The sequence below is a fragment of the Berghia stephanieae genome, chromosome 4 (assembly GCF_034508935.2).
Source record: "Berghia stephanieae isolate SIO BIC M18660-M18661 chromosome 4, UCSD_Bste_1.3, whole genome shotgun sequence".
Taxonomy (NCBI): Eukaryota; Metazoa; Mollusca; class Gastropoda; order Nudibranchia; family Aeolidiidae; genus Berghia; species Berghia stephanieae.
In genome coordinates this window covers 69,692,606-69,703,673 of record NC_088363.1, presented here as the reverse complement: position 1 = coordinate 69,703,673, position 11,068 = coordinate 69,692,606, and the positions used below count along the sequence as shown (strand labels likewise).

Here is an 11,068-nt window from a genome sequence, read left to right as displayed (position 1 = left end):
GAGTGATGACGTATTGGTTTATATAATAATAATAATAATAATAATAATAATAATAATAATAATAATAATAATAATAATAATAATAATAATAATAATAAATAACAATAATAATAATAATAATAATAATAATAATAATAATAATAATTTAAAGATACGATTTATAGAGCTCCAATCTCCACCAAACGTGTTTCATAACGCTTTACAAGACATTGTGACACGATAATTTAAAGAAAATTCTAAATGTTACAATTATGATTATAAGAACATTAAATGTTACAATCGGTCCAGTAGATGATCTATTAAGTCGTGCTAATACAACAGGAAAGCGAAGATAGTGGTTTTGAAATATTAAGGAAAAGTCACTTTAAAATATTCTGTCATTAGTCTAGACTTGAAACACTCAAATTAATTAACATTTCTGATAAAGACCCGGAGAGATTTCCAGTTGGATTGTACCGCAAAGTAAACTGCACTTTCCAAGAAGTTTGTTTTGGACATTTAATCTTTATTTTTAAAGTGGTTTGTTTTCCGATTTCAATGACCTTAATTGTGATGCTATGCCACGTGGTTGGATACTCGACGAAAAGTTTCTGGTTTAAATCCTGGGAATTTTATCATTTTCCAAGCATTTTTAATGATCAGTTCTGAAATTTTAAAATTTATATAACCAGATAAAATGTATAGTAGTATAATAACCAATTAAACAGGACAAATCGGAAATAATATATGTTATGAATAAAAATGTTTGCCCTCTTGATCGTTTTAAAATTCTGACTGATAAACAATTCAAGATCCCATTTTTACTTCGAGAAACATGAGTGTTGTTTTATAAATTGTATATTTGCCATTCAACCAGTTAAAGTTAGTCTGGAAAAAAAAAAAAAACGACGTATTTAAACATTTGGCCAGAAAACTAGTCCTCCAAATATCGATCGATTTGAATGACCCTCACCTTGATTAAAAAAAAAAAAAAACTCTGATGACGTGGTTCTCACGAGTATATGCCAAGGTGAGGGTCATTTAAATCGATCGATATTAAAATTTGAAGAAAGACTTCCTGGGCAAATTTTTGATTACGTGTCTTTCCAGAGTACGGCAGTTAACTGGTCAATACCACATTCGACCCTTATGAGGCACTAGTCGCATCGCAGCTACTGCTCACTTTTTGAAAACGCTTAGGTTTGAACGCTTAGGTTTGTATAAATAATAATTGTGGAGAGAAATTACGATTTGTAATAAATTGTCTCGCTTTTAAGCTGTGTAGCAATTACTCTCTCTTTCTTCCTATGATCATAACTTGTATTATTGAACTTTTCATTTGCTTAGATGTGATAGCTTTGACCAAATTGATTATTTAATTGGCTCCTTTATTTGTATTGAAAATCAAACAATATTATAAGATTCTAACATTCCTGCGTTTGAAATTTCGAACACGTTCCCAATGCACATGCGCGACCTTTTAATTATTTGACATTAAAAATTATCATAGTGCTCAGGATATCATTATGCGTCAAAATCTATTTATAGTAGATTCAGGCTTACCGGACACACAAGCCTTATCTGTGGTCGTCTCAGAGAATGGAAGACTGCTGGCCAGAAATAAGACCAATGCTGTATAGTGATGTCGTAAAATGTAACGCTCAAGTGGCCGGTTTCATGTGAACCAGCCGATTTTGCACCCTAAGCAGTCTTTTCCATGTTCTCGACGCAAAATGTTATTCGTGACATTTTGGTACTACCGGACACTTATGGAACGTTAAGGTCCAACCGGACACCCAACTTGGGCAAACCGGACACCCTTCACGGATGTTGAAAAACACTGTTTCCTTTTGTTTTTTTTAATAGTTTTCAATTCATAAACAGTTACAACAGATCCATAGGCTCAGTTTGTAAAATATCTGCCGGGTCATTGGTCAATTTTTAAGGTTCGATTCCAGCATTCCAAGGACTTTGAAGGACTCTTTCCATAAATAGGCAGAAGGTTTCCTTCCCCCAAAACGACTGCCATATATTTTCATAAATAGCTAGACTAGATCTAGATGTCTAGATAGATAAATAAACACGTTTATGTTCATTTTCAACAGAGAAAGACAAAAATAATTTATTCAAAACAATTAATAGGGTACATAATCATAACGCAACATGTCACTTGCACAATGTACAAACAAACGTGAAAACACTGATCTCCTCCTCACTCATCCCAGTATCTTCTCTCTCTCTCTCTCTCTCTCTCTCTCTCTCTCTCTCTCTGTCAGTACATCCTCTGTGGTACCACCTCCCACACTTGCACCATCCATCCAGGTTCCTATCACTTCCACAAAAATCACATAAACGTTCATCTTTGTCATTCACACCACATAACTCATCCATATCCATCTCAACGTCCGACTTGTCATCATACACAACCATCGTATCATCATCCTCTGCACTAGACTCCACTCTTTCTTCCACTCTCCTCTTCTTGCCCTTCCCCTTCCGAGCACCATCACTTGGGTTTTGTTATCGGAGCCGACTTGATAGGGGTGCTTGGAAGAAATGTCTGCAATGATGACTGAACCTCCCAGGTAGAAAGGGAAGCCAGTCTCGTCGCAATTGAAGACGGTGCTGGGGGGGGGGGGGGGGCTTGGTAATGTCAATGCCATTTGACATTAGCGATGTCCGCATGGTGTGGAACCATCCACGTATCTTTCCTTCTGATACCTGGGCGCGTTGTTCCCCAAGGGACATCGCTTTTCTCTCCCACACCTCCTCCTTGTGTCTCTCCATGAATGCTTTGTACCAGTAATATCCTGGCTTGTTGTTTTTGAAGGGGGTCTCTCTGCCTTCAGCATTCATTATTCTTTGCACCTCCAGGCACAGCTGCTCCCTGTCCTTCCCTTCACCTGCCCTGGCACAGGCCACCATCCATTTGACAAGTTTTTTCTCCTCCTCTGTGGCCAACACTGTATGAGACGGGGTATAGACCCCTATAGACGGGGTATTTTCCGGTCATCTTGTCCATCAGGGTTGATTTCGGGACAGAGTAGGTCGCAGCGGCCTGGCGGAATGAAAGATTTTTGGTGCGGATGGCATCAAGTGCAGCATCCACACTCTTGTCAGTGTACTTTGATCGCGGCATCTTGGTGCCTGTAATAATGTGAAACAATTAACTTTATTTAGATATTTGAACTTCATTTTCATAGACTGGCTAGTCTAATAATGTAAATTTTCCTTTACAATGGTGAACATAATATAATTTTAGGGAGGCCTTCCGAAAGCTCCTACATCCCCAGTATTTTTTATAATGTTCTAGTAGGGGGTTTGGGAGGGGGAAAAGTTTTATTTTTAAAGTCTCCCCTCTCCCAAACCCCCTACCAGAACATTATAAAAAAAAGTTTCCCCTTCCCAAAACATTATAATACTGGGGATGTAGGTGTAGACGCTTTCGGAAGGCCTCCCTAATTTTCTAATAATAATAATAATCGTGATAAACATAGGCCGGTCAACAGAAATACAAGGAAAGCATTGCAACAAATAATATTATAGACGTCTAGAATAATAATAAACAACTTAATCAACCCGTCCGGTTTCACCTGAATCGTTTAAATTTTCTTTGGTCAAACCGGACACCCCCCACTGGAGCTAAAATGAAAACCGGACATCGTCAGACGATCTAACCACAATCAAACGATCCTAAAATAGCATGTAGTGCAGTGGTTGAGCCGAAAATCCTTAATAAAAACGTATAAATAGCTTAAATAGCAACTTCCTTGCACACCTTGCAACCCATAACAAAGAACGGGATACTTACGTTTTGTGAGAAAAATCTCGATGAAAACACGATTCTTTGACTTCTTCTTGATTGCACTCATTGAAACGGCAGGAAAAACATCACAAGAGACGTGTGCTTAGTTACTAGAAATATGCACCGGGGAAAAAACAAAACAAAAGGAAATTAGACATTGAGTCGGGTAGCGTCCGGTTTGACCCGTGTCCGGTTTGACCTGAATCTACTCTATAGTAAAACAAGATGCGTGGGGAGAACGCGAAGAAAAATTCTTCAACCATTACGTTCTTTTTAACAAAGGATGATAGTGACGTCTCGTAATGTTTTTTTTTATCTATGACTCTATACTACAATCAGTTTTTTCCCTAACCCAACGGAGTATAATAATAAACATTGCAGCAATCATACTATGTAATGAATTATTTCTTGGAAACTAACTGTGCTCTACAAAATTTTAATTTTGTTATGGAATGTTGGGAGAATAAATTAAATATTGTGAAACGCTTTGGGCATGGTCCAAAACATGGTTGTTATGTAAATGTGCATATCTATTTAGTTGATTTTAAAAATCTGTTTTGATCTTAATCTCTCCTCAAGCCGGATTACTCTTAACAATATTATGAGCAATCAAGTTAGATAATCAAGTTACATAAACCGTAAATCAACGATCCTTTAACCTTTCTCAAAGTCATAAGATTTGTTCCCATATACACCAACTGACGTTATACTTCTTGAAAAACACAATCCCCCTCGTCATATCTAGACGCCTATATCTTGAATGCTTTTAAGAGTATCCAACCTTTATAATATCTGCAATCTTTTGACCATTTGCCCGTCACGTTCTTTTAAAAAAAAGAGCTTTTATAGAGAGCAATATCCACTAAACGTGCTCAAATCACTTTACAAGGGGTCCCTGACCAACAGCAACATGTAACATGTAGAACGAGACTTGACGCCTGTCGGGCGATATTACAAGTTTTTTTTCCGGACAGAGACAACGCTGTTAACGGCCAAGTACTAATTTTACACCTGAGTACGGTGATAGAATGTGAGTAAAGAGCCTTTTCCAAGGATTAAACTATGCGCCGAGCGAGGCTCGAACTCAGGACCTTCCGATCAGAAAGCGAGTGTCATACCACTTGACCACATAGCCTCACAAGTGCTATATTGACCCAACATATCGCAAGCGCGTAAACAATTACCCCCCCCCCCCCCAACAAAATAGACAAAAACTAAAACAAAACAAAATAGAATGAAAACAAACAAAACGGTCATAACTAGACGAGGTATTACCGTGGATGGAAACGAACGTTTAGGTAGTAAATCAGGTAAGACCGGACCTTAATTATGCAGTAGATAGCTTACTTTATCTCTCTCTCTCTTCCCCCCCCCCCCCCCCTCTTAGCATAATAACCACCCGCTAGCATAGAATTAGTCTCACCTTTGGTTGACCGATAAATTCGAAACTCTGTAATAGGCTTCAACAGTCGTGACGTCACTTCCCTCGTAATGACGCTTCGTAACTTAGTAACTGGTTCTAAAATATCGGAACAATGGAACAAGCAGACAGATGTTGGGATTACCTGGGTTTTTCAAGTAATCGGGCTATGTGGGATGCGGGAATGATTGCTTTTCTAAATCTCCAACAAACTGGATACTAAATCAAGTCAGTTTTGGTTTTATTGAGACTTCATGAATTTTCATAATCTTCAGATGAAATAAATATTATGCTTTTCTTTATTTTGCATTCATGGGTGAAAAAAACCCCCAACAATATAATCGCAGTTAAAGATTGAATATTTTTAGCGCCTATCTAACATGTATATATATATATATATATATATATATATATATATATATATATATATATATATATATATATATATATATATATATATCGGACTGGTGCAAGGCAAACATCTGAACCGGTGCATACGAAACCGTGCCACAGTTATTTCTTTTACTTTGTTCTATGTTTTGTCTACCATTGCATCAGATATATTGTTTTAAAAATATTTTAATGAATATTTCTACAAAATATGTGACCCGCCGTCTCAAAGCGGTATCACTTTTATAGCCACAAACATGAAACTTAGGGTTTGTTCTATTATTTGTAATGGGGATCAAATACAATTCTTACATTGGAAATAACTTAAAACTTCGCATTTTCTTATAACTTTTATAATAAATCTCCTTGTATTGAACTGATATATCCCGTCATAATACTGTTTTGAGACGATGGGTCACAATATATCAGTAAATATAAAAAATTAAAAAAAAATTTTTTGTTGACCTTAAATGCGATAGAATGCTAGAAAATGGTGTGGTACCATGGAAGTTAATGCGTGCTTTAAGTATTGTCCAATAGAATTACCGTTAGGGTGCCTGAACAAGAACTAAAACCTCGGGACCTTTGTTTTTGAACACAGTGAACTGGGCTTATCAATACTATTATAAAGATGACATTCAAATGTCATTTTGTATTTCGTAATGTAAGCACAATGTCCACTAAGTGAGCTCAAAAGCCTTTCCAAGGTATCCCAAAACTAAACCTGTAGGATGAGGCACTTTTCAAGAAATCCCAAAACTAGAAATTTTTCCCAAAAATAGATCTGGAGGTCGTAGCACTCTCCAAAAGATCCCAAAACTAAGTCTGACTGGGTAATTTCTAAGGAATCCTAAAATTAAACTAAGAGGACGGGGCACTTTCCAATGGGTCAAACCACTAAACCTGTAGGACGAGACGCTTTCCAGTGGATCACACAACTAAACCTGTTGGACAAGGTGCTTTCCAATGGATCACACAACTAAACCTGTTGGACAAGGTGCTTTCCAATGGATCACACAACTAAACCTGTAGGACGAGACGCTTTCCAATGGATCACACAACTAAACCAATAGGACGGTGCGCTTTCCAATGGATCACACACTAAACCAATAGGACGGGGCGGGTTCCAATGGATCACACAACTAAACCAATAGGACGATGCGCTTTCCAATGGATCACACAACTAAACCAATAGGACGGTGCGCTTTCCAATGGATCACACACTAAACCAATAGGACGGGGCGCGTTCCAATGGATCATACAACTAAACCAATAGGACGATGCGCTTTCCAATGGATCACACAACTAAACCAATAGGACGGTGCGCTTTCCAATGGATCACACACTAAACCAATAGGACGGGGCGCGTTCCAATGGATCACAAAACTAAACATGTAGGACGGGGCGCTTTCTAATGGATCACAAAACTAAACCTATGCTACTTTCTGGTTAAAAATGGCGCTCTAAATCTTAGTAATCGAAGAAAATACAATTAAAAAATTATATACTGCCATTGTAAATCGATCTAAATCTAAAAAATCTCGATGTTTTGCATCAGACGGATAAAAATGTGATCTAAATAATCTCACTAGTCTAATTTTCATAGCGAAAAATATTATAGTTTCCCCCATTAACCACACACACATACACACGCACACACACAGACACGCACACAAACATACACACATACACACACAGTGTGTGTGTGAGGGAGAGAGATAGATAGATAGATAGATAGATAGAGATAGAGAGAGAGAGAGAGAGAGAGAGAGAGAGAGAGAGAGAGAGAGAGAGAGATTTAATGTTTTATTGGTATTGTTTATGTCAATAACTGCTGAAACGAAGTCAATATTCTTAACTTGGTGTTCATATTGTTGTCTATGAGATTATAATATTGATCTTATTCTCTTGAATGCGGTTTGTGCCAAACATTCCATTTAGCTATGATTCATCGTGGAATAGACAAGGAATAATTATACCAGTAGAACTCAGTGATCAGGAATCAGCAAAGACATTGCCAGACGCAGTTAACAGGATAAAAATAAACAAACAATGAGAAACAACACATACAAGCACAGCGAAACACAAACAAACAATCCAAAAAAAACCCCCCAAACCCCAAAAAGAAACCAAAAAAAAAAAAATACCCCACAAAAAAAAATAAACAACTAAAAACCCAACAAACTAAATAAATAAATATCGATAAATTAATAAATAAACGACAATTGAATAAGTGATTAAATAAATAAATAAATAAGTAAATAAATAAATAAATAAATAAATAAATAAATAAATAAATAAGAACAGCGGTAAAAACAATATGTCCCGTCATGTAAACAATAAAAAAAGAATACAAAACTAAACTAACAATACGGGCGATTTCACAAATGAGGATATAAGATTAGATAACTATTTATCCATGAATTGAAATTTGCAAAGGGTGTTTGTTGCCTTTAGCAATTAAACAGACAATTACAAACACATAATTTCTAGTAGCTACTTGGAAAACGAAACAAAATCATTTGCATAGTATAGTACAATGTACTGCAAATATAATCTCTCTCTTTCTCTCTCTCTCTCTATCTCTCTCCCTCTCTCCCTCTCTCTCTCTCCGTGTTGTTTTTGTCTCTCTCTCTCTCTCTCTCACACACACACACACACACACTCTCTCCATCCCCCCCCTCTCTCTCTCTCTCTCTCTCCCGTGTTTCTCTCTCTCTCTCACACACACACACACTCTCTCTCTCACACACACATACTCTCTCTCTCTCTCTCTCTCTCTCTCTCTCTCTCTCTCTCTCCCTTCTTTCTCCCCTTTTCTCCTTCCCTTCACACCCTTCTCCTTCTATATCCATCTCATTTCCTCCCTATCCTGCATTGAATATAAAATCCACATTATAGAGAATATAAAAAATATGTGATGACCAAAAGTGACGTATAAATGTATCAATAATGTATTAATGTAATAAACAATCCAAAAAAAAAAGGATAATAATCCGATAGACCGCCAGAGAAATGGCGTTTTCTTGTGTGGCTATAATGTGGCCTTGAGGTATGACACTCGCCTTCGGACCGAGAGGTCCAGGTTTCAAGTCCTACTCTGAGCGGCGTATAGGCGAGTCCTTGAAAAAAATCTCTTTACTCACATTCTCGCGCCGTACTCATGAATACCTGGCCGTAAACAGCGCTGTCTCTGTAAAATGAAATATAATATTTAGTGGATATTGCCCTATATAAATGCCCAAGTTTTTTTTATCCTTTGCCAGTGAGTCGAGTATTCCAACTCCTGACTGTGCAAAGGACAAAAGACCAATAACAGTACAGTACAAGCACCTGATAAAGTTTCAGATGTCTCCTCTAAGCTAAATTAAATACACCACCAGAAGGACTACTAATTTGAATAGCTTAACTCTCTCTTTACCAGCTATTTTCAGAATTTGACCCGAAACGTCACACTTACCCAACACATAAATAGATTTTTCAAACAGAATAGTACCGAGTATATTCTATATTTTGTTCAGAAAAATGAGCTCTGCAACACAGTGTTCAGTTTTTATAGCTATGATTATAACAAAATGAAATCAGAACAAGAAAATGATTGGTTATATCCTAGCGAATGTGACGATTTTCCTTTTGGTGGTAAGGAGAGTGTTAAACCATGGTGACAATTGCGGATTTTTTTTTCTATTTGCAGATCTTATTGACCAACTTTTCAAAATTCAAATCAAATTAGTGACACACGTTTTCTCACAATGGATTACAATACCGGAGTGTACTTCCCAGATACCGGCCAGGGATACGTCAGTTTTTCTGATCCGGCCGACGAAGGTTGGATTGAACGCCATTTTGACGAAGCAGCTCAATGGCCGGGTCTCAATAGAGCGGCCAATCGACGTCCTCTTCCGCCGGAATTCGCTACAAACTTTGGTGAACCTCCATACAGGAAAACAGCTTTACGAGGGATCTTAGTAAATCGGGCAAGTCCCGTGCCCCAAAGAAGACGTCCAGTACCTAGAGAATGGATAAATTATCATAACAGTACACAATCGCCGCCTCCACCACACGCGTTCACACCACAACCACCCACAACGAGAAGGAAGCATTCAGCACCAAATCTGTTTGCCAAAGTGTGTTTTCATTGTGGCCAAGCCAACATGACTCAGGGATCCGTGGATACTTTATCAACGTGGAGCATGCCCGATCCGTGTTATACTATACAGGACGACGTGCCAGGTGAGTCGACTTTTTGACTAATGCGCATGGACTGTAATATGCGCATGTAATTCGCCTTCTCATTGTCTATCTACTTCACAATCATGCCTAAAACTGAAAAATTGCGTTACTTTCATTTAGTCTGTGAACATTTCTTTTCCATGAAATCGATCGATTAAGATCGCCCCCCCCCCCCCAAACCCCACTAGTCAGAACGTCATAAATACGAGGCATCTAATAGGACTTTTTGACCTGCTGAAATTTATCTCAATCGATATTTGAAGCAAAAGTTTTATAGAAAAAATGATTCAAAAATAAACAAATGTTAGTACATGGTATTATTATATTTAAATCTTAACTAAAGCATATACAAAATAACTCAAAAATCAAAAATAAAATCAACAAAACAATAAAAAACAAAAACAAAACAAAACAAAACAAACCAAACCAAAACAAAACAAAAACAACAAATTGTCAACCACATTTTAATATTATTTAGTGCAAACCATCTGTTTTCGTCCATTTCGAAATTTCCTTCTTAACCATTGATCGGCACTTAATCATATTATCTTTTACAAGGAATCTAATGTGTTTTAAGTGCCTTACACAAAGACACAATTTCTATAATGACAGGAATGCATTTTCTAATAATATTACGTTTTAAGTTCTTGAGCCATGCCGTTTGCCATTCAGACAACTGAAGACACCGGAACTAATCGGCTATTCATTGGTGCCATAAAAGCATCTATCGACCAGGCCAATAAATGGCTCCATTCTAACACGAATGTTGGAGATAAGTATCAATGGTTGGGATAAGGGTACCCAGGTTGATGATAAATCGCAAGTATACAACCGAAAGGCTGAGATCCGAGCCTCTGCTTCGGCATCGTGTTTTTTTCCCCTTGAAAAGAAACTTAGTCCCTGCTAACTTACTCACTACGCGAACCTCGCTCGGCGCATAAGTAAGTCATTGAAAAAGACTCTTTACTCAAATTTCTCTCACCGTACTCAGGTGTAAAATGAGTACCTGGCCGTCAACAGCGTTGTCTCTGTCTGAAAAATTAGTATTATCGCCTAACAGACGTCATGTCTCGTTCTACATGTTACGTGTTGCTGTTGGTCATGGACCCTTTGTAAAGCGCTTTAAAAAAAAAGAAGAAGAAAAAGCAACTCCTTTCACGATCCATACAGGGAACTTATTTTAAGCTTTTTGGTTGAGTTATCAAAACGTTTCTTTTTTTTTTTTTTCTTGGGAAGGGGTT

At 37.4% G+C, this 11,068-nt stretch overlaps 1 protein-coding gene across 1 annotated transcript in view; it reads left to right on the top strand.

Moving 5' to 3' along the window:
* The window catches only part of LOC144971129 (uncharacterized), a 15,712-nt gene extending 5,602 nt beyond the window's left edge, over positions 1–10,110 (top strand). The window contains exon 2 of the mRNA XM_078911561.1: positions 9,289–10,110. Coding sequence (XP_078767687.1) covers positions 9,347–9,844 — 498 coding nt within the window. The 5' untranslated portion in view covers positions 9,289–9,346 and the 3' untranslated portion in view covers positions 9,845–10,110. The remainder of the gene's footprint in view (positions 1–9,288) is intronic.
* Positions 10,111–11,068: the final 958 nt, after the last annotated feature.